Source organism: Canis lupus, chromosome 23 (assembly GCF_003254725.2).
Source record: "Canis lupus dingo isolate Sandy chromosome 23, ASM325472v2, whole genome shotgun sequence".
Taxonomy (NCBI): domain Eukaryota; kingdom Metazoa; phylum Chordata; class Mammalia; order Carnivora; family Canidae; genus Canis; species Canis lupus.
The window spans coordinates 14037950-14062417 of NC_064265.1; the positions used below are offsets into that span (position 1 = coordinate 14037950).

At 43.0% G+C, this 24468-nt stretch overlaps 1 protein-coding gene across 2 annotated transcripts in view; it reads right to left on the reverse strand.

Annotated features, from left to right (window-relative positions):
• TGFBR2 (transforming growth factor beta receptor 2) overlaps positions 1 to 22652 on the reverse strand; it is a 96202-nt gene extending 73550 nt beyond the window's left edge. The window contains exon 1 of one of the 2 annotated variants that reach the window (XM_049099701.1): positions 22554 to 22652. Coding sequence is in view for 1 of the 2 variants with exons in the window: in XM_025461082.3 (XP_025316867.1) it covers positions 22136 to 22229 (94 nt within the window). In the remaining variant the exon portion in view is untranslated. Of the gene's footprint in view, positions 1 to 22135; positions 22347 to 22553 lie in introns of those variants that run through there. The other variant, XM_025461082.3, reaches the window with a different exon arrangement.
• Between the last annotated feature and the right edge of the window lie 1816 nt (positions 22653 to 24468).

Sequence of the window (24468 nt, forward strand, 5' to 3'; positions counted from 1 at the left end):
GCAGAGGAAGTGAAATAAAAAAGAAACACGTTTTAAGCATTGTGAAGCCTTCAAGAAGAGACAACAAAGGGTAGGAAATTTGAAATGAAATCTGAGAATCTGCCCTTAAGCTGGGCAACTTTGCTTGTTTTCTCACAGTGCAGTTGGACGAGAAAGTGTGAGGTGGATTTATGCCTTTCCTGGGCATTACTCATTGCTGTCATGACCTCAATGTTATTTGCAGTAAACAGCATAACGGGCTCTCCTAAGGTAAAGTAGCTGTGATTTGTATGATGCTATACTCCACTGAGTAAAAAGTCAACTGCCCTCCACACCGTAACAATCCGACTGAAGTTGGTGAGAAGAGTGAATGTACATGAGGATTTTGCTTTCCTTGTCAACAGGCTGTGGCAGAGTCAAGACAGACTTCCAGTAGTCATTTCAATACGGAAAATGAGAGCCACACCCACCCACAGTGCTGTTGAGGTGCGCTGTTCTCGCCACTGAATACTGGAGTACTGTGGGCTCCTTCCATCTCTGGGAAAAGCCACATGTGCATATTAAAATATCATTTATTACTGGGGCTAAGTGCAATAAGTAACTTAACCTTTGAAATGTTCTGAATTGTCTTTGGGAGGTTAAATGACAATACCTTCTATATCTTCAGAAGACTTCTTGCACAAACTCTTGTATGCAGATAACTTCTGCCCCTTGGATTTGCCCCCCACTCAAATAATCTTATCCGTTAAACCTACCTAGTGCTGGAAACTATCTACTGCTGGAATGAGAGCTGAGAGGTATAGAGTGCTGCATGGCCCTAGTGGTGACTGAGAAAGCACATGCGGACTACATTTCATGGTCTCTCATCCATTTTAATCTAATCTTTTTACCAACCCAATGGGGTTGCGGATGAGCCTGGCTCCATTTCTTGAGGAGTGCAATGTAAAACCATGTATCTATAAATGTGAAAAGAAAGAGAAGAAAAGTTGAAAGACCTTGCGGATGCAGAGAGGGTGTGAAGAGGTGAGCACACTCTGGTTTTAGGACATCTGGACTTGCTATTCCCTCCAACTAGAATGTTCTTATCCCAGATAGATGCCTTCTTCAGATAGGGATATGACAACCCTTTCTAAAATTACACTAACCATCAGTTTTTGCCCCTCTCTCTGCACTTACCCCCCAACATATTAGTAGAATCCTGTTTGCTAGCTTGAGCATACTGGACTTTGTTTAGGTCACTGCTGTACTCTAGAATCTTCAACATTGCCTGGCACATGGTAGTTAGTATGCAATAAACACTTGTTTCTGGTTTTCCATTTCCCTCTGTCTGGCAATGCCAAGTTTCATATCCCTCCCTTGGGTTCTGAGAGAAAATGTCTACCTTTCTGACAAATTCCTCTTATTTGTTTAAAAAAAAAAAAAGCATATCTGCAGTTGTTGGACAAGGAATAAAGATATGCTCACAGAGGAAACAGGACAATAGAAGACAAAAAGGCACGTTGAACCCAGGTGTGGAGAATGTGAACAGTCTGAGCGGCACGTCTAACAAAATAAAAATAAAAATCTCAAGTTTTCCTTAATCAAAATTAGCAGTTCAAAGACGTCAGTTCAGAAGTTGGGAGAGTTTCTTTCCTGGGAAGAGCTGGTTCACAAAGGGAGAGGACCATGTGGCACCCAAGAGAAGATGCTTCTGTCAAGGCACATAGTTCTGAAGCCAACAGCTCAGTCTGGTGCTGTCCTGTGTAACAGGGTAGCCAGGAGTGCACATGGCTTTCTAAATTTAAATTGACTAAATTAATAAACATAAATAACTAAAGCTAAGGCAATCACATATTCAGTTTCAAGTAGCACTGGCCATTTTCTTTTGTTTTATAATTTTTTAATAGGTTTTATTTATTTACTCATGAGAGACACAGAGAGAAAGAGACACAGAGAGAGGGAGAGAGGCAGAGGCACAGGCAGAGGGAGAAGCAGGCTCCATGCAGGGAGCCCAACACGGGACTCGATCCCGGGACCCAGGGAACCTCTGGGCTGAAGGCGGCGCCAAACCGTTGAGCCACCCGGGCTGCCCAGCACTGGCCATTTTCAAGTGCTTAGTAGCCACATGTCACCAGAAAAGACTAAGAACATTTTTGTGACTGTGGAAAGTTCTATTGGACAACACTGATCTGAAGAAATCCTAAAAGACGTGGCTGGACTCCTCAGCTGGGAGCTGAAGGGAGCTCTGAAATCAGAAGCTAGAAGGGATACAGAAGGAGAAGTAGGGCAGAGCCAGAAAAGAAGTCCCCCAGGGAACGGACTTGCCCACTGGCTTGGATGTCTTTTGCAATTAACGTTCCATCCCAACTTCTTAAAGGATATGTTATGTGTGAAATGACTGGCTGTCTACAGTATTACTGCTGAGATAAGGACAGAAGACAGTTAGGGACAAGAAAGTTCTAGTCCCAGTAAACCCATGAGCCATGAGTGGCAGCAACAGAAGGACCCAGAAGTAAGAAAAATGGACCAAACTTGGTGTGCAACAAGCTGAAACCTGTGAGAGGCTCAAGTCAGCTGGCATGACCTCTCAAAATGCAAATCCCTGTGCCTAAGATAAAAGACTGTTAAAAAAAAAAAAGTGAGGCTCATCTGACTCCTAAGGTATCAAGTAATTCTTATTAAGCCCCATTTCAGTGACTGAAACATAATGCAGTGACGAGGCACACAGATTAAGTTTCCAGTCAAAGCCTACATAAGCCCAAAGCAAGGAAATTAACATTTTAGAAAAAAATACTGGCTTCTTTTCCAAGTCACGGCATGTCAAGGAAGGGTGAGTTTCTAGAAGAACACAGTAGAGAGGTGGCCAATGGAGGAGAGAATTTATTCACCGGGGAAAATCCTGATGCCCTCAGGGAAAGCCACTTTGCTAGACTCTTCTGAGGGAAGCTAAATCTAATTAAAAGCATTCCTCCAGTGCAAGTTTTCTCCTTGGAGACTTCTATCTACCTCTTCAACTTCTCTTTATCCAATATTTCCAGGAGAAGTTTGAATGTCTTATAATCTCTACAGCTCCATGGGCATCGGCTCTAAGCCTATTTTTTTTCTTGCAAGACAATACTATTTGTACAGCCTTTTTAAAATTCAAACTAAAAACGCAGATGATAAAAGAGACCTGGCTGGATCCTCTCAGAACAAAGTATTATAATTAAAGTATACTACTGAAGAGTATTTTCATAAACATCAGAATAGCACACATTCAGGACAGAGACAGCCTACAATTCCCAAGTATAGGGATGGAAAGGTATAAGTAAGGTAATCGGCCCCACTATGATTATAGGTGCTAAGAAATTACCTGATTGTGTTCCTTTAGAGGACTCGAAGAAAATGAGGATTTTACAGATCTTCTATAATTGTTCTGTGCATTATGGTAGCCACCAGCCACATGTGGCCGTTAACATTTAAGTGTAACTGAAATAAAATAATATTTAAAACTCACTTCCTTAGTTGCACCTGCCACATTTCAAGCCACATGTGACTAGTGGTTAGCACAGCGGAGAGCACAGATATAAGATACTGTCACCATTGCAGAAAGTTCTAGTAAACAGTGCAGCTCTCTAAAACAGTTACACAATTTGTCCCAATGTTGTCATGGTGAGTATGAAGTTAAAAGCTCCCTAAGTACGACATTTCTGGGCCCTCGTATCTTTCTCCACTCTAGTAAATTCCTTGCAATGGTTTATATATTTGTCCAATCACTCCAACCTCCCTAGTCTCAAGCCCATTAAAAGGGCATTAGATAGAATAAAAATATTTCATTGAGGCTCTACCCAAATGAAACTCTAAACTCTTCAGATTTCTAAAAGTATGAAGCATATGTTGGACATACGTGGAATGTGAACATGTCAAGAAAACATCTATGAGTGAGGCCTGGCAAAAGAAAGCAGCTCCTTGGAATTCATGAATTCATGCCCATGTTCAGTTCATTCACATCTCATTCGAGAGGAGTCAGCAGACTACTTTCCATGGAGTGAGATCTACATAGAACCTAAAGAGTAGGTGGAGATATTAGAAGTTCTGGCATGCTTAAGAGCTTCCCCATATATCTTTTGAGGTGCACCAGTGGACAATGGTACCATGGAGGTGGGCCCAGCCTCTCTAAGCCAGGTCAACTGTTTGCTCCTTTGTAAAGTCATCCACCTGCAACCCACCCTACAGTGCTCCAATTCCTCTGGTTTTGATTTTTAATCACCTGTGCTATGAGACAGGCTTTTAGACGAGTATCTAACCCCACTCTACTGACGAGTTTCCAGAAGGAAAGGGATTTTGATTCTCCCATAGTTCTATAATAAAGCCTTGCTCTTATTTGTGACACTGGATTTAGAGTCCGAAGATGGGAAGTTCCAAACCTAATAAATGGTACTGCTTTGCTACAGGACATTAAGTGAATACCCTGACTTCTCTGTTCAAATTTTCCATTTGTAGCAATCAGCGTTTCTCACCCTGGGTTCCACAACAGAATCCTCTGGGGATCTTTTAAAACAATATTGATGGGCGCCTGAGTGGCTCAGTGGTTGAGTGTCTGCCTTTGGCTCAGGTCATGATCCCAGGATCCTGGGATCGAGTCCCACCTCAGGTTCTCTACGGAAAGCCTGCTTCTCCCACTGCCTATGTCTCTGCCTTTCTCTCTGTCTCTCTCATGAATAAATAAATAAAATCTTTTTAAAAAAATAAAATAAAACAATATTGATTCCAGGGCCCTATATCAGGGCAAATGAATCAGAATGTCAGGGGCTTGGCTCGGGCACTGGGGTTACTTTAAAAGCTCCCCAGAGGTGCAGCCAGAAGTGAAAAATAAATAAATAAATACAGTCCAGGAAAGGATTTATTCTGTATGGAGCAAAGAACCAAACAGGAACAGACTCAAGGGTTAGAGATAGGGGGCAGTACAGAAGAGAGGAGCACAGGCCTACAAGCCATGTTTCTCAACTTGGCCTGGCTGCTAGGAAAGTCACAAAGGGCATTCTAACAAAATGTTTTTATCCATGTAGACAGGTAGGGTCAAGCCCAACCCAAGTGATTTTCTTATGTGACTCAAACTCTATTAATGTTTTGGGATAAGGCAAGGGTCATAAACATAATTGGTGCCAAGCCATTTGGTTGCTATTGTACAAATTCTCCCCGGAAGGTTATTTTTAGATATTTTTTTAGTAGGAGTTTTACAATTTCCTATCTTTTTAAAGGGTGGAAATCCTTTGCCAATCACCAAGGGCACAGTGAGTTTGAAGGAAGATCTGTTTGAAGACCTAAGGGGCAGGTTTCCTGAGAAAGCTGAATTTCATAAGCAAAATAAATAATGACTTCAGAAAGTCCAACGTGAGAAAGTGTATCTCCCTTTAGATAAACTACTAATGAAATTAGTAAGATAAATAGTTCCTTAGATCAGAATTAACAGCTGTAGATAAGCTTTTCCTTCAGAAAATCATGTAGCTAAACAGATATAATGCAAAAAACTAACTTTTAAGTCAATATACTCCTACAATTTAATTTCTCTTCCTAGTCTCTGTTATTTTTTTTCTTTTTTATTCTATTTAACAGATATATATTGAGCACCACCTATGTACCAGATCTGAAGAAGGACCATCTCTGAAATGTTCAAAATTTGAATATTTTTCTTAAATATAATTACATCTGCCTTAACAGGAAACAGTATGTACAAATTACCATGTTTAAAGGATTATATAAATGGTTGTCTTCTAGAAGATTTACTATGGCATCTCTTTTCCACAAGAAGTACACAAAAAGGTAACATTGAAGTCTAATTTGAAGACGAACTCTCCACTTCTAATATAAATTCATGAACCCAGTCATAACTTAAAGAAGTCGATCTCTTCTAGGAAATTTTCACAGAGGAGGAAGGATCAGAATAATCCTCAGTCCCAAGTCCTCTGGAAAAATCATCCTGATGAATAATGGTGGAAAAGAAAAGAAAGAAGTCCATACTATAGTGTGGGAGCTGATTTAAAGGGGTTTCTTTCACCAAAGTTAAGTAAAACAACGTGATTCAACTTCTCTTTTTATGTTTTGGGGAAAATGACATTTTACAGAGCAAACTGCAGGACAGTGGGAGTATCATTGAGCTTTTGTGGCTAGCAAATCGAATGCAGTTTCTGCTAATACAGGTGTTTCTTTACCATAGCCTTTGAAAATGTCAGTCGAGTAAGTAGGCTTTGCTACTAGTCCTCAAGACAGAAGTTCTTTTACAGAAAAGTAATCTAAATAAATACTAGATGTCTGTGTTTCTTGTGTTCTGCCCGTCAAAACCATCTTGTTCTTCTCCCTATCTTTATGCAGACATTCATCTTTAAGAGGTTCTAGGGAAGGAAGCCAAAGACAATACTTGTCTAGGGCCTCTAGGTCCTATATGATGAAGAAACACCCTTCCTATGGAAAGATGTCCATATTCTTGATTATGCCAGGCACTCTGAAGTTCTGGAGAAGAGCAAAACTACAAGACTTTGGCAACTGCCATGGTATGTATTTATGTATGTATGTATGTATGTATGTATTTATTTATTTATTTATTTATTTATAAGATTTTATTCATTCATTCATGAAAGATGCACAGAGGCAGAGACATAAGCAGAGGAAGAAGCAGGCTCCCTGCGGGGAGCCCAATGCAGGACTCGATCCCAGGACCCCGGGATCATGATCTGAGCCAAAGGCAGACGCTCAACCACTGAGCCACCCAGGCGCCCCACCACCGTCTGTTATAAATGGCAACGTGTGTTTACCAGCAGGAGAGACATAAAGGCAGACTGCTTCGTGTTTAAAAGAAAAACTGCCTCACGAGAAAAGGAAAAAAAAAAAAGAAAAAAATGACTCATTACATCGCTTGAACTCTAGTAAGACCGGAGGACAAAACCCTCAGAGAAGTGTGTCCCGGAGGAGGGAATTCTCTCATCCTAAATATGGTTTCTGATTTTTGAAGCCAAGAACAGGGCTTCTGACATCAACCCTACAATCCCCTCTACGACAAGTTAACTCGGAAATATACAAACATGATGTCTGTTCCATAGTGTTCGTTTTGTATTTACATGGAAAATTAAGCGGCAAGAGAGCACGAGGACCAAAAAGGTAAAATGACAGAAACACAAATGTGTGATGCTTCATAATGCCTCAGACGGTTTCATCTTCCTGGGCTGCCTTTGCCATATTATCCATAAAACAGCATAATTATATCCACTCAGAGGGCTATTTCCAAAATTAAATACAACATCCAGGTGAAACAGGTTTACATAAAGCACTCTATTACCATAAGGGATTATGAAAAACTTACAATTCAGACAGGGTCAACATATTTTCTTCAAAGTAGACTTTTTTCCCACTAGTGTTCTTTCCCCCCTATAAGCCTCAAAAAAATAATAAAGTTATTCAAATCACTACTCTTTTCTGTTTTCCTGACATTAGTTTTTTTATCTGCCTGGACAAGTTTGCAAATGACTCTTTTTATGATGTTTGTTGTGCTTTTCATATTCATTTAACAGCTATTTTAACAACAAAGGACATTTTATATGTTCCCAAGAGATATGTGCCAGAGAGGGTTGTGGGCAGATATGTTCAACTAAAATCAGGCCCTTCCACTGCAGCCCTGGTCACTGCTGATAAAGAGCACACAAGTGGCTGCTTTCAACCAACACAACCATCAACTACCAACTCCAAACCCAACCCTTTCATTTTCTCTTAACCTCAAGGCATTTCCATTCAGAGAGCACGAGCACCAAGTTGGGCTCCATGGTCACTTTGTGTAACACGGGAAGATGTTTTAAGAAAGTGACACTGGATCACTCAGATTTTCCCAGGATTTTCAGGGGCTCCCTCTAAAGATTCTATCATCACTATTATTATTAATTGAAATATACTTGTCATACAATAGTCTATTGGTTTCAGGTGTACAACATAGCGATTTGACAATGATGTCCATTATAAAATGCTCACCATGACTTGCTTTAACATAAATTTTATTAAAGTCCTGATTGTAATAAAAACAGTACTTGGGAAAAAAAAAAACAGTACATGGTATCAGAGGTCAAGGTTAAGACCCCTTTCCCAGAACTTAAAGATGAACATCTGAAAAAAAAAAATAAAGAGATAAGAACAAAACTGTTTTGACTAGCAGAACACGAGTAACGCAGACATCTAACATACAGTCAATTACTTTCAAAAAGGAGTTACACCTTGAGGAGGAACAAGGCCAGTAAGCTTGGAGCAGAGTTAACTAGAGTTCCAACAGTTATGCATGAAGCAAAAAGGAACTATTAAGAAACTAGATTCTTGCCTTGTCCCCAAAGGTACCATCAGTATTTCATTAACACACTGGTAACAGGAGACTCTCTTGAGTTTGACAAAATGCTTTGCACAGGTCAGTATAAGTGATTATATAACGGCCACAAACATCCTCACCTACATCACCATCAAAATCTTGAAAGAGAAATGTTTTCTCTTTTGAAAGCTAACCAAGAGTACATCAAATTAAAAGTATCTTATCTCAACCATTTCCCATTAGTGCCACAGAACATTAAGACAAAATTTTGAGTGCCTGGGTGGCTCAGTCAGTTAAGTATCTGCCTTTGGCTTGGGTCATGATCCAGACGTCCTAGGATCCAGCCTCACGTCAGGCTCTCTGCTCAGTGGGGGAAGTCAGCTTCTCCCTATCCCTCTGTCACTCCCTCTGCTCCTGCTCTCTGGTCTCTATCATTTAAACAAATAAAATCTTTAAACAAGAAAGACATAAAATTCTTATTTTGTCTCCTTCTTCCCCTAGATAGAGCAGGTAGGGTATTGCTAGTCCATGCCTAAGTAGTGTTATGAAGTCAGGGGTAGCTCCTGGATTTCCCCAGAGGAGAGGCTCTATGGGTGACAAATCCAGCTGGAAGAGAGGCAGGAGCTGTATCTGGAAGCTGTGCTGTTAAAGCCGGGACTCATCTTTGCAATATGGGCTATCTTCCCTCAGCCAGTTGGAAGGCTGTCTTCAGATGCTCTTTGCATCTGAAAGACATTGCACCAAGACCCCTTCATTCAACTGTCCCTTCTCCCACTATCCCAATGATAAGAGAAAACCTACAATTCACAAAAAATGAAAGGCGGGAGTGGCAAAAAATTACTCTGGGTCAGATAATACAATTTACTTTATGACTTTCTCTGGCATCTATAGCTGTGACACGTTGGGGCCTCTACAAATGATTCACATACAAGAGGATAAATGAAACAAAAGCAGTCTGTGAAGATGGAAAAGCAACAGGCTTCAACACCCACAGGCTGCAACTTCCCCCAAATTCACGGAAACTAAAGACTGAAGGCAGATGGAATCCCCATGGCAAAGAGCAACTTACACAACTTTCACACATGGTTTGAAATTTCCCACAAGCCCACGGTTCCCTCAAGGTGGCTAAAAATGACAAGCCCACTGATGACACACTTGGTGGTGAGAATGTAAACAGTCTAGAAAAAAGCATATACAAATTTATATATAAATAAATACATAAATATGTATAAATTTAATATATACACCTATAAATATATAAATATATGTTATATATAAGTATATATGTGTGTGTGTATATATATATATACTATATATATACATACATATACACTGTGTATATATATATAATGTCATCCTGTCTTGGATTTGTAAACAGTTTTCCTGGCCTTTAAAAGTAATGAATTCTTTTTTTTTTTTTTTAAAGATTTTATTTACTAATTCATGAGAGACACACAGAGGCAGAGACATAGGCAGAAGGAGTCTGCCTATGAGAGACAGGCAGAGGGAGAAGCAGTCTCCCTGTGGGGGACCTTAGGACCCCAGGATCACAACCTGAGCCAAAGGCAGACGCTCAACCACTGAGCTACCCAGGCATCCCTAAAAGTAATGAATTCTAAACAACAACAATCATTCAGTGAGAATGTATGGTGAGTGCTAGAGAAGAATAAGAGAGAAGATTCTCCCTCAAAGAATCTTCATTCTAATAAGGGACGCACACATACAGTCGCAGGTAGCCTGGTGACCAAAGCCACCTGAGTGTGGAAGCCAGGCCTGTTAGTGAGGCTGTGAAGAGAAAAAGGATGGGAAATCTGCCTGGGTTGACTACCTGAAGGCCCAGGAGAGGAAATGGATTTGGATCAGGCATTATTTCAGCATGGGGAAGGTATTGTAGGGCAGAGAATGGGAAAACTGAAGGGAGCAGAACAGTCACAAGTTAGAAAATCTAAAAGCAAAAGTATGTGTGAGGACCCCAGGTCGAATGGAACCAGGGCCTGAGGCATGCGCAGGAGCAGAAAGGGAAATGGGGGATGGACTGGCCTCATTCTTGCATGCAATCATCGAACCAATCTTGTGACTCATTGATGGGTCTTAGGAACCAAGGATACTAAAACAGCCCCTGAGCTCAAAGAGAAAGTAAGGGCCATGTAATCAATCTCCTAGGATCCACAGAGAAGATCCATGGAAGGCTATCAGGAGCCACCTATTCAAAATGACATCTGGGGAGATTTAACTGATGGCCATGTATAGGTATTCAAGAGAAAAGGGATAAAGGGTGTCCATGGGCAGAAACCAATTAGCTTCTTAGGACAGAAAACACGAGTTCAGACTTGCGTGGTCGTAGCATGATTTAAGAGTAAAACTGAAACCAAATGGTTATGCATTTCATGTAACGAGGTTCCTGTTGTAAATAAATGTCTGATTGAGAGATTCTGGGTATTAAGATTTACAGTTATTCTGATGAATAAGTTGATATTTGAGGCAAAAGGCAAGTTTTAATGGAAAGGGTTTTTTTCCTGTTTTTTATTTGTTTTGGTTTTTGCTGAGTATAGTTACAGTATCATAAGGGGGGAAAAAGTCGGAAAATAAAACTGTTTGAAAAAATCTGAAAGAGCTGTGAGAACTGAATGTTGTAACTCCTAGAGACCCATGATTCTTGGACAAAAGTAATTGAGGTGCAAAAAAATGGCCTAATGGTGAATAAAATATAGATATCACTCACTGAAAAAGCCAATAGTGGCACTCTCAGAACAGTCTAAAGCAAATGCTGATGGATTCAAGAAAAATTTAGTGAGTTCTCACTCGGCAACAACCAAGTATGTTTCTTAAGGCAAAAGATTTTTGTTTTTTAATGTTGAAGAGTAGAACCATGTCCTGAAAAACCTGACATTAACTCATTAATTTATTGGGTACATACTTTGTATACAGCACAGTGCTATATACTTTAAGAAATGCCAAGGTATAATAGCTCTTAATTAAGGCCTACAAATGTGAAGGTGGTCTATGATTAAATGCCTAATGAGTAAACGTGATAAATGCTGTGAGTTCAGCAGAGAAATGGATCTCAGGATCTACAGTTGTTGGTCAAGGGAGAGAGCCCTGGAAGATGTTTTGGGTAAACAGGGTAAAACTGCCTCACTAATTGACTTGACTTGCTGTCAGAGCATTTGCTTCAGTTAGCCTCAGTGTGTTAGCTACATACAGTTAAAAAGGGGCCTTGTAGCTAGGAAGGAATCAAAACACCCTCATAAAACTAGAAGCTACTCTCCCTGCAATCCTTCTCTTCTTCAGTGACAGAAACAAGTCTGATCTGATCCACCAACATTGCTGCAGATCTTTTGATTCCTCTGTGGGAAATGTTTTAATGCTCCTGGAGCAGCACTTCTCAAACTTCAATGCATATGTACATGAATCACCTGGGGATTTTGTTAAAATGCTGGTTTTGAGCATTTGGTCTGGAGAGGTGATCAACATTCTGCATTTCCAGTAAATTTCTCATTAATCTGATGCTGCTGGTCACTGGACTGCCCTTTGAGTAGTAAGGTAGTAGAACATCTTCAGGGGATGATCTGAAAAAGCATCGTTTTGAGGTCAGAATGTTTGAGTTCAAGATTTGAACTTCAATGCATATTAGAACCCAAGACAGCTAGATGTTAAATAAGGTTTGTGAAGGAGTGAGAAAGTAGAACAAGCAGGCAGGACTTGATGGAAGTGATGGGAAACAAAAAACAACAAAAAGAAGACTGGCTGGTCTGGGACTCCTTGGAAAAAATAAATAGGTGATAAGAGAGGCAATACAAATCATATAATTATAATAGAATTTATAAGAATAAAAGAGTGCCCAGGAAGGGCTGAGATTGTTGGAAACTATCGTACAACAATGTAATTTTAGGGATTTCAGAATAGTGAATGCAAAATGTGACCACTGGTTGTTGTTGTTTTCCCTTTAAACACATTTGAGGTAAAATTTTATCATAGTTTTCCCCCAATACAACGGGTTTTAGAGAACAAAACAGAAAAGTGATATGAAGTAACAAGACAGTCATTCAAAGCAATAGTTAGAAGATTCCTCCTCTGTGCTGTTGTATGCAGACCATACAGAAATGCAATTATGGGGCTCATAGCTACTCCCCTGCCTAAAAAAGCAGTCTGCAACCTGCCAATCTGTAGCAAATTCTGTCTTTTCTGAGAATATTTTAAGAAAAGTGGTGGAGAAATCTTTGAAAGGCAAGAGAAGACTAATTATATTCAGACGAATTTCCTTTCTCTTCCCAAATAACACAGAAGCTCCTTTAGGACTTTCTTTTCCTAGACATAGCAAAGTGTTTCATAATTCTTTTCCTCAGAAAAAACTTTCACAGACACTTCAACCCATTCAGAGGAAGGGGAGAATGAGAACACCATAATTACAAAAGAGAAATGGTATTACCACCAAAACCAAGTAAGCCTTTTCTTCAGCAAGGAAGAAGCACTAGCTCAAGTAAACATGCTATTTAGTTAGGGTGTATGCTCAGGCACCTGTACCAGAAAATTTTCAAAATAACTATGGTTTCTTTTTCTTTTTTTCAATAGTGGTCATCTCCAACAAACTCCAAGTGGATGTTTGTGGTATCTGTTACGACCTATTATGACTTTTGAGTTTTCTACTTCAATTAGTTAAGGATTAGGTTTTTGAGTCAACTTCAATGGTTTCCTCCACTAAACTGCAAAATGAAAAATTTCAGAAAAAACTGAAAATTTCATCTAGTCCAATTCTTCCCACTGTACTTAGAAGAAAATGACACCTAGTGGGGCCAAGGGACTTGGACAGATCACCTGGACACCTTGGTTGCCAGTATAACATGCTTTAGTCTTCATCAGCTGTCTCCTAGGCAGTCTTGATCGCAAACTAAGGGTCAGATCTAGGTTTCATTCAAAATCAAGGTTCTGTGATAATTACATATTTACAGCTTCTTCTATACTTGACATGGAGCCTCTAAACTAGGAAAATAATGAAGGGTTTAGCTAAACCTGGGAAAAAAAAGTTTGGGTTTGGTGATGTAATGATGCAGACTTCAGTCTCTGTATGGGGGTGGGGAGTGGAGGAAGAGGAATTTTTAATTATTTTCTCGGCCAACAAGCAAATCCTACCACTAATCATAGAGTTGGGCCTTGTGAAAGCTGAAGCTTTTAAATTTCAGGGGCACTTGTTAAGAAAAGAATATAAAAATTAAGAATAGAAATTTAGGTATGAAAGTGAATGTTTAGAATTCAAAATGTCATCTTACAAAGTGCAAATTGTCAAAAGGTACAAATACCACAAATATAAAATTTATTTTTATTAACTCTCTGACAGACCTCTGAAATATGTTTACCATCTTTTTTGATTACATACCCTTTGATTCCCTCTTCCAATGATATTTTGCAATATTCTCTATAAAGAGAATAGAAAAATAATTCAGTCTTCCCACTAGAACTGTTGATTAGAATTTATAATTTATTTTTGAATAGCTTGGAAAAAGTTTCAGCTTCATCATTCATTTTAAGTGATATCCTGTAAATGTTCTGAATTGCCTCTAAATATGGGGAAACCTCTATCATGTTTCTTTTATGCATGAGCTCTAATACTCAGGCACAGCAAGATTTCTTAAATATTCTTGAATGACACATACTAACCGTACTGCCAGTCTCTGTTCCAGAGCCAGGAGATGGGCTTATATCAGAGATAAGCCTTGAAGGTTACATTCCATTCACCTCATGGTGAATCCACCTTGGCATACCATATGTATCCCCCACATATTTATGCACCCTTGAATTCCCCAATCCTTCCAAATAAAGGGCTGGTTTTGCTCAGAATACCTAAAAACTCTTTGATGGCATAAATATCCCATGATTCATCAACTGATGTATATTTTTTCATTTTCCCATTGAGGTCACAAGACAGTCATTGATGTTTGATTACCTGGTGTATGAATCAAATGCGATTTTATTTAGCTAAAGAAATTAAATGGGATAATAAATGAAAAACACTAAAGCATTAGAAATATGTTGGATAGTACCATTTTTTTTTCTTAACCCCTATGTTTCCCCACCACCCATGCTACAATAGAGAACAGTTTATGTCAACTGAGGTGACCAGTCTCAATATAGTATATAACAACTAGAGGGCAGGTCCCTAAACCAGACCATCTTGATTCAAACCCCAGCATAATTATTTGCTAACTGGGTGGACTTTGCTAAATTTCCTAAACTCCAGAGGACTTATAATGAACATTATAAAATCTACCGCATGGAGTTGTTTTGAAGGTTAGATTTTTTTTTTTTTTAATTTATGATAGTCACACAGAGAGAGAGAGAGAGAGAGAGAGAGAGGCAGAGACACGGGCAGAGGGAGAAGCAGGCTCCATGCACCAGGAGCCCGATGTGGGATTCGATCCCGGGTCTCCAGGATCGCGCCCTGGGCCAAAGGCAGGCGCCAAACCGCTGCGCCACCCAGGGATCCCAGTTTTGAAGGTTAAATAATAGAAATGTAGTGCTCAGAATGATCCAGGCAGTAGCAAGATCTCCATAAGTGGGTTACATACATTATTGGGAAACCAGTCCATGAAGGCTCATGAATAAAGCTTCAAAATAAATAAATAAATAAATCTTCTTCAAGAGAGAGACACCACTCACGGGAGCATGAGGTCAATTCGATTTCGCTATGTAGAAAAGTTTCACAGAGGTTTAGGATGACCAGTAGTCATCCACAAAGCAGCAGTGAGTTGTCCCCAAAGTTTATGCATCCTCTCTAATGATTAAAGCTTTTACAGATAAGACGTGCTATGATATATGCTCAGAGTTTGCACCTGACCCCATATTTTCCTTCAAAACATTCATGCTTGCTCTGCTCATTCCCTGACTCTCTAAAATGCACAGTTTTGACAATCCTATACCTTATATAGTATTAGAAGGGCTTTTGACTTTTTAACACTGTTCTTGTTTTCCTGACAGACACTGAGAAGGGCATGGACCACTCAAACAAATATTTACAATAGTAGAAGAAAACATCCAGATAAGTTTCACCTTGCCCTAGTGTTCCTAGTACATGGAGGAAATGCAACTACAGTACTAGGAAATCTTTAAAAAAATGCATAAGTGAAATAGAACAATAGTCAAATTAATAGAACTAAGGTTTAGGTTTGTATTTTCCTTCAAGAAGATATAAACTATGAAAAACTGAATTTTGCAAATGAAAATACGTTATGATTAAAAATGGAGTCTTGGCTTTTTTGTTAGTGACCAATCTCTCTGGAGAAAACATAATATAATCAACAAAAACTAACTTTGTGACCCAAACCACTGTAAAGCAATGTTATTGATGCCAGATGCATCCCTGGCCTTGGAAGACCCAGGGTGAGGACAAACAGAGGTCCACATACCACAGACCAAAATATCAGAAGTTATAAATCAAACTGAGAAATGGTTCAATAAAATAGGTTTTGTCCTACCATGACTAACAAATATATCTTACCAATACTTTGGAAGACCAGTATAATTGTAAAAGTCTTGAACTATTCAAGTCCCTCTCTGGAATGGGGTGTTTTGGGTAAACACTGTCCTAGGTCTGGCCACTAATATACCTTCCTCTTTCCACTGCCTGCTCCATACTGGATCAAGAGGTACCTTGTAAGATATGCATGGGCACCCAAGTTGTAACATATCCCTGCACACACCCCACACATACACAGCTGTCCCTTGGCCACCCCTTAGGTGCAAAGACTAATGGCTATAAAAGCCCTCACCAAGAGGTACCCAAAGGTCTATATAGTCTGAAAAGCAAACCCAGGGCCATTTGAATGGTGAATTATGGTTCCCAGTACTTGAAATGTGATCTAAAAAAGGGAGTTTGGATTTAGAGGTTCAGAGTCTTCTCACCTCATGGACAGGGGTTTGACTTGAGAAGACGAAAGACGGTACCCTCTAAGAGTCAGGGCAGAGGCCCCTTTTGCCCATATAGTATGCCTATATTTTAATTGCGCTGAAAAAAAAAACTGGTGGGGAAGTCTCATCATAAAAGAAGAAAAGGAAAGAAGTAAAGAAGGAAGCAAAGAAGGAAGGAAGGAAGGAAGGAAGGAAGGAAGGAAGGAAGGAAGGAAGGAAGGAAAGAAGGAAGGAAACTGCACGTCTTAATAGCAGATAGCCTTTCCCACCTACATCCTCAAGAGTCACAGGCACTGACTCTGCAGCTAAACCCATTCTAATGATCTAAGCTTCAGTCCTATAAACAAAACAAAGATGCTAGGGAACCCTTAAAAGCCTAAGGGGGAGATCCTGAATTGAGTATATCTAAGGAGGCAGGTACTTTATGCTGAGTACCAAGACCTAAAAAGCTGATCATAGCAAGTAAAAGGCCAGATCCTATCATGAGGAGAAGACTGTTAACCAACTACAAGTTTTCAAATTAGCGGAACCTCAAAAGTCATATCATCCGCCATTCTGTTGGATAAATTCTGTTCTTTCTGCCCTCACCAACAGTTGCTGAGGCTTCGTGCCTGGAACTGGTACACAATACACACAGCTTTGAAAATGGTGCTTGTCCAATTGCTGTAAATGGTCGAACCATGGTTCACATGAACTCAGTCCCGCTACCAGGACTCTGTGATCAGACTAGGAAGAGTAGAGTTTCCTTGTAAAGAGACAGCCTTATGTTGATTTTCTATGGTGCAAAGATAGGATGAGGCAGATCATGCAAGCAAAGCAAATTGTGAAATCAGGAGCAGTGAATTGATGGTATCAGATGGTAAGTTTTCCCTTTCTCAAACACGTGGACTCTTTACCCCATCCCTAACTTCCATCTCAGCATATGCACTCGTGGATACACTAAGTAAAAGAGCCGAGCAGAATGCAAGCAGGGCAAGCTGAGAACGCATGCACACACACACATACACAGGCAAACCTCAACTGACCTGGAGCAGACTCCATCTTCCCCATTTATAAAAAAAGATAATAAAACTTATCTTGCAGACTTCTTCTGCAGATGAAATTAGATAAGTAATGTCAAGCAGCTGGCTCAGAGCAGATTTTCAAATGTTAGTTTCTCTTCTCCCGACTTCTCCCTGAGATGAGCCAATGTGCCCGCTCAGCATTCTAAACCCTTCTGACATGCCAGGCAAGGAAGGGGAATCATCACATCGCCTCAGTCAGAAGCAACAAGTACCTGGGGAGCAGAATATGACATGGAAAAGACGCAGCACAAAATAAGAGGTGAGTATTCTCACTACTAATGCGTATCTGCTAAGTCACTTCCACCGAAAATCATGCTTTAAATCTGCCAAAGCTCTACCTGCAGAGCTGGAGGGCAGAAACTAACAAGGTGACAGAGCTATGCTTTTATGTGGAAATTGGCTAAATAATGCCATGCTCTAGCGAGGAAGTATGTTTCCTCTGCACCCTATTTTAAACTGTTTTGGTGGTTTGCATCAGACCTAAATAATATCCACGCAGCTCTGCGGCATACTGGAGCTGCCACAGGCCCACGCTTCCCTTAGATCAACTCTGCTTCACCGCTTATAAACCAAAACATAAAACCCTGATGAAAAAAGAAACTTAAAAGCTAAATTTAGATTTCAGCACTTCTTTTTTAATGAAAGTCTCCTTTCGACAAACTTCTAGAAAAAAAAAAAAGAGAGAGAGAGAGAGAGAGAGAGAGAGAGAATTCAGTATTTACTGGAAAATTTCTTTGGTGAAACCCTAAAGTTTAGGAGTGGCTTAGAATGCCTTACAGCAATTCCAAATGTACAGCTGAAGGGACTGGATAAGGACTTTGCATCATGTTTGTCAGAAGCTGAAGCATCTTTTTTCCATATCTCATCAGAATTAAAAAAAAAAAAAAAAAAAAAAAACAATTCCATACAATAAAAATAGCCAAACTGTCACTGAGATCAGAGCCAAAACTATTCTAACTAAAAGTAAGTTTTTTTTTTTTTTTAAGATTTTATTTATTTATTCAGAGAGAGAGGCAGAGAAAGCAGCAGGCTTCATGCAGGGAGCCCGACGTGGGGACTCGATCCCAGGACTTCAGGATTATGCTGTGGGCCGAAGGTAGGCGCTAAACCGCCGAGCCATCCAGGGATCCCCTAAAAGTAAGATTTTACCATTCAGAGTAAATTCCCAGTACACAGAGCCTGCCTGGTTGTTAAAATACTTGACCTGGATTGTACTAGCAGCTCCGCTCAACATTTCCTGGGTACTACATGATTTGTCAGGTACTTTCAGAGATCCTGAATATGGATAAATTAATAAGATACACCCCTTGCCTCTGAGAGGTATGGTTGGCAAAGGAGTCACATAAAGATCTAATTTTGGCTATTGTTATGAGCTAAGATAGAGGCCTGGCCCCAGGAAGGGACGTTTAGCTCAACCTGGGGCAAACAGATTTCCTTAAGCAAATGACACTTGAATTAAGTCTGAAAGGCTAGGGGTAACTATTCAGGTAGCAGGAGTTCCAGGCAGCAGCTTCAGCAAAGGCACTAAAAAAGCCTAAACTGCCTAGGGTTTGTGTATGCAAGGTGACTCAAGGATATACTGGGAAAGCATGAGCCATGGTGGGATGTGAAGTGTCAGAATCAAATGGCAACCAGGTCAGGGAGGATCCTGTGAGGCCTGATTAAGGAGTTAATAATAATAATGAAAGCTGGTATTTATTGAGCACTTACTATGCTGCAGGCACTAAGCTAAGCACTTCAAAGCATTATTTTATTTAAACTTCACTATAACTCCATAATCCCCATTTTACAAATGGGTTGGGGGGTTATAGAAGGAAAGGGACTACGCGGCCATCAAGCTACACAGCCAGTAAATGGAAAGTGGGTCTGGAACCCAGGAGGCCTCTATTCAAGAGCCTGTATCTCTAAGTCACTCCTCAAGAGAAAGACTGGGTGGGCACATTGGGCCCACCACAGTGGCTACAGAATGGAGGACTGGGGTGACCCAAGTGGGGGCCTGCAACATGGTGGACATAGAAAGGAACAGATCAATGAAAAGACATTCAAAGGGACTGAGAGAAAAAACCAAAAACACCTAGCACATCTAGTTTACACTCCTCCAAGGGCATTCAGCACCAAATGGGTTTTGAAAAAAAGGGCCTGGAAAATAAACCACACCAGTATTCATTAATGTCTCCAAATACATAGGGTTAAACTACGCATCCTCATCTTTGCCTTTAAAACCCTCCCATATGTTAAACTGTCTTATTCATTTGGGATAGTGTCTCTAGGTCTGAGCCTCCTGCCCGGTATAAGGAGATGCTCTATAAATACTGCTGAAAAGAAAAAATGAGTAATGGTCGTTTATTACAATGGCACCAATGAGACATAATTCTTAATTGGAAAAATGGGGTTAAAAAATAAAGAAAAATTTTAAAAGTTGTGTTGATAACAAAGGGTTGGTAAACTAAAATGGAAACCATGTTGCAGTTATACTAGCTCCCCAGACAAGAATGAGGATTCATCACGGTGGGGTGCTACCTTGAAAAAAAGGGGCAATAAATCCAAAGTATGACAGATACTTGTATAGATCAAAACTGGTGAAAATTAAAGGAAGTGGCAGAAAAATGGTTCTTCCAAAATGCAATAGACCAAAGATCAAATTCTGGACGTAGATCTCTAGTCTCTGACCCTAACGAAGAGAAGTACATCATTAACATAATTTTAGGAAAGAAGTTTATCTGTATGACACTTTACCAATACTGAGTCCTCAACAGAAATTTCTTGTTAGGTATTTGAAAAGTAACAGTCATATTTTTCAGATCTGAAGAGTTTTCTGACATTTAAGATTTTCCCCTAAAGAGTAATTACTTAATTTGGGGCATTTAGGAAGGGTGGATCTACAAAATTAAAAAAAAAAAATTAAGAATTAAGCATATTTCTCAGTGAAGTTTGTTCTTATCAAATCCACTAAACAGAAGATGGGCCTTTTTAGGTGGCCTAATAGGACTCCGTTAGCCATCTAATTATCTCATATCTTATCACACAGTAAGATATTTTGAAAAATGTCTTGACGGTTTACCAATTATTTTAGAAAAATCCTGAAACCGCCTACTTACACAGAAAATTAGAATGCAACTGGAAGTAAGTTTCTCGTTTTCATTATAGCTACCTTCTACCTTCAACTATCTTTGAAAATTTAATTTCAAATGAGTAAAATTCCAAAATGCTTCCTTAGTTCAAAGTTGGCACCTTTAATTCCATCAAAATATGAAATCTGTGGGTTTTTAAAAACCGATCAAAGTCCAAATAAAAAGCCACTGGGCTTTTAAGTTGATTGTTTAAAAAGTATACAGATGAAATGAAACTGACTCATGAACTACTGAGTCTGGGATTTGAAAATTCATAAATCTAATCCTTGTAAACAAAATCTAACAAAATCAGGATCTGTTGATTTCCTTCTTCCGTAACCTGAAACAAAAGTTTTAATGATTTGTAACATGCTCAGAAAATTAAGGGTGCCACTTAAAATCTTTATTAGCAACATATAAGTCAGTTTTTAAGTGCCTGGAGCATGATCAGAGACACTTGGACATACATTCTGGTACTGCAATGTAGAACATCGGAGAATGAGACAGTAGGACTTTATGAAATTCAAATTTGTGTTAGGATTTTTTGGTTCACAACAGTCCCTTTTTCTCACTCCATTCAGAACTCCCATCTCCGTGCCACTTTCCATAAGAAACTTAATTTTAAAAAGATCTCAATCCACTTCCAATACTCTGAAAGGTTACCATTTAGAACTTGGTGCTAATTTCTTCTAGACAACCCAAAAGGTAAGGCTGCCTGGGGCCCTCGTGGATGAAGGAGTGCCTGGGGGTGATGTGGGCTGTCAGAGCCTCTATACTTCATCCCAAGTTTACACAGGGCATTTCCAAGTCACCAAAGGGGGAAGAGAGCGGCAAGAAGAGCCACAGATGAAGGGGATGTCAACTTATCCAGATGGAACCATTTTACAGATGAGGAAGCTGAGGGCCTGAGGCCTTGCAGATCCTCACTTAGGTGGATCACTGCTTCAAAAATAAGTAGCCTCTAAGGTCGGGGAAGGGCGGGGGGGTGGAGTTCGGTCCTTTCCCTAACACATAAGAACTCAATTCCTGCATTTTTCACATTGGAAACCCTCCAGACCAGGGAGCACAGTTAGGATTTAGGCTTCCCATTTCCCTCAAAGGTCACTTGCGGGGAACCATCACCTCCGGGACGGCAGGGCGGTCTCGCCGCGGGCGGCCTGTGCAGCACCCGGCACCCAGCACCCGGCACCCGGCACCCGGCGCCCAGCACCCAGCACCCAGCAGGCACCGTGTGCACAATTCCCCGCCCGCCACCTGACAGCCCCGCTCCCCGCCGCTCCCTGCCCGGCCCACGGTGCGGCCGGAGAACTTTCCTTGGGAAATCGCTTCGTTCCCTGGAACTTGCAGACAGCGACTCCGGGCCCAGAGGCCGGCCTGGGGGACCCGGGGCTGGGGGGCCGCGGGCGGGGGCGGGGGCGGGGGGCGCGGGTGGGCGCGCGCCGCATCCCCCCGGCCGCGGCGACCCCAGGTGCGCCGGCCGCCCCGCGGCCTCGGCGGGCTCGGCTCGGGGCCGCGGCTCCCCTGCCTCCCTCGGATGCCCGAGCAACTCCTCAAACTTCCCTTTCCGGGGGTGGGGGCCCGCCTCGGACGCGGCCGGCGCGGCGCCTCTCCCGGCCGCACAAAGGGGGCCCGGCGCGCCCCGCGCCCCTTCCCCGTGAACTTCCCCGCGCGGGGGTGCCGGGCTGCGCGGCTCGGCCGCGGGCGCCCTCCGCTTCCGCCCGGCCGCTGTCAAGCCCCGCGGGGACCCCCGGCGCCCCGCCGAGCCCGCCCGGGGCACTCACCCGACTTCAGGACCTGCGGCGGGATCGTGCTGGCGATGCGCGTCCACAGGACGATGTGCAGCGGCCACAGGCCCCGGAGCAGCCCCCGACCCATGGCAGCCCCCGCCGCTCGTCATAGACCGAGCCCGAGCCCGAGCCCGAGCGCAGCGCACGGCGCCTCCCGGAGCCCCGGCTGCGCCTCCGCGCCGCGCCCTCGCGGGACCCCGCGCGGGCCGGGCGGGCAGATGCGCGGCCCAGATGTGGCGCCGCTCGGCAGCCGCGCGGGGGCGGGGGCGGGGGCGGGGGGCCTGAGGCCGGGGCGGCGCGGGGCGGCGCGGGAGGCCCCCGGCGGCCGAGGGGAGCTGCGCAGGAGGCCGGCGCCCGGCCCGGCGAGCGCGCGCGCGGGGGTGTCCTCGCTCGGTGCGCGCGAGTGACTCACTCCGCTTCGCCCGGGCGCCGCGGGGGAAACAGGAAACTCCTCGCCAACAGCTGGGCAGGACCTCTCGCCGCCCGAAAGCCTGCTCCCGCGGCTCGGCCTCCAGCCCTCCTCTCCCCCGCCTGCCAATCACGTCCCCGAGACCGGCCCCTCCGAGGGATTTGGCGAACTGGCGGCCGCCCCCGGCGCCCTCGGGAGCTCCCGGCCCCGAGGCTTCGCCCCGGCGCCCCCGGGGCACGCGCTCCGCTCGGGGCAGCCGCGGGGCGCGCAGAGGGGCGCACTCTTCCGGGCACCCCCTCGGAGCATCCTCCGCCTTGCCCCAGGTGCCCCGGGGCCGTGTCTGCGGACCCCCGAGTGCCCGACGCCCGGGTGCGTCCCGAGACGGGAGTCGCGAGCACAGTGTTTTGTGTGTGTTTGCTTCGGGGCCCGCAGCCTGTACGGCCGCACTAAACTTTGCTTTCGGTTGCGCGTATGCACACACCGCCGCTTTGCGAGATGTTCTTCTCAGCTGCAGGTCGAAGTCCGGAAGTTTTGTTTTGTTTTGTGTTGTTGCAACCCCGCCCTTGACTGTGCATCTCCACCACCTGAGTATCTTGCTTAAAACGCGGATTTTGACCCGGGATGTCCGCCCGAGGTGCGCAGCGTTTCTGACGGCCCCTTGAGAGCTGCCTCCGACTTTGAGTTGCCTCCCCCTGGGGGTGCTTCGGGGAGTTAAGTGTAAATAAGCAGTCCCCACGGAGTGATGGGGGCGGGGGGGCGCATTTTAGGTTTAGAATGTCCCGAGTATGGCAGAAAATGCACATAGAAAAGTGGCCTGGGAGTCAGCTCAGTGCCAGGGTTTGCATTCCAACACTGCCCCTGAAGACAGACAGTCCTTAGAGTCACCTCCGCCTAAGGAGAAACAAGGATCAACTTTCGACTCTCCCTTCTTGCGAGGGTGACCAGCTTTGCCCTAGAAAGATCCTGGGGGACACCTTTGAAGTTTAATTATTACAGACCCACTCTCTTCTTTCCCGTGGGTCTTGGTTGGGTAAGGAATTGTATGCTCATTTTTACTCCCAACTCTCAAAGACTTGGGTTCTGTATAGTTTGCCCACCAGGAGACCTTCCAGCAGGTTACACAACGAACTTCCTTTATCTAAGACAAAGAGTATTTGCAGAGGCAGGTGGCCAGGCTCACTGGGAAGAAAAGCAAATAGCACTCCCCAGAAACCCAACTCCAGAAAACGTCCCTGTCAGTCTATGTGTTCATTCCCTTGATCCTGAAACCTTGCGTCCTATCACCATTCGTTGCCCGCCCCCCCCCCCCGCCCCCCCAACACTGAGGCTGCCTCTTAATGTCTTTTAGGAAAACACTTCTTCCCGGCTCTGGTGTTCAGGATGCTGGAAGTGCAGTGGAATCGGAAGCACTGGGCATCTTCTTGTTGACCAAACAGCCTTGCAAAGCTGGAGCCACGTTAACCATGGAGGAAAGTTGTGTTCAGAATCTGCCTCCTTGCCATTTCCTCCACTGCCACCCCACCTGTGCCACTGCCATCCCTCGGACAGGAGTCTCCCAACCACCCATGCCCAGTCCAGGCCATCCTGGGCCCTGTCACCCAATTTCTCAACTCAGAACTAAAGGCCATTTTTCAAAATGCAAACCTAATTATACCAGCCGTCTGATTAAATTCATTCGATGGTTTCCCACTGCTCTTGAGATGGAGGTTAGAAACCGGATCCCTCAATGGCTGTCCCTCTCTGGTAACCTTTCTTTAGGCTTCTCTTCCTCTCCTGCTGATAGCCTTCTCCAAATTCATACAGCACACCCACTATTCCTCCTGCATAGAGCCTTCCCCACGGACCCCATCCTTTTCTCTGTCCCTCCTTTCTTCTTCACACAGACAACTCCTGGTCTTGCTTTGGGATATCCTGACTT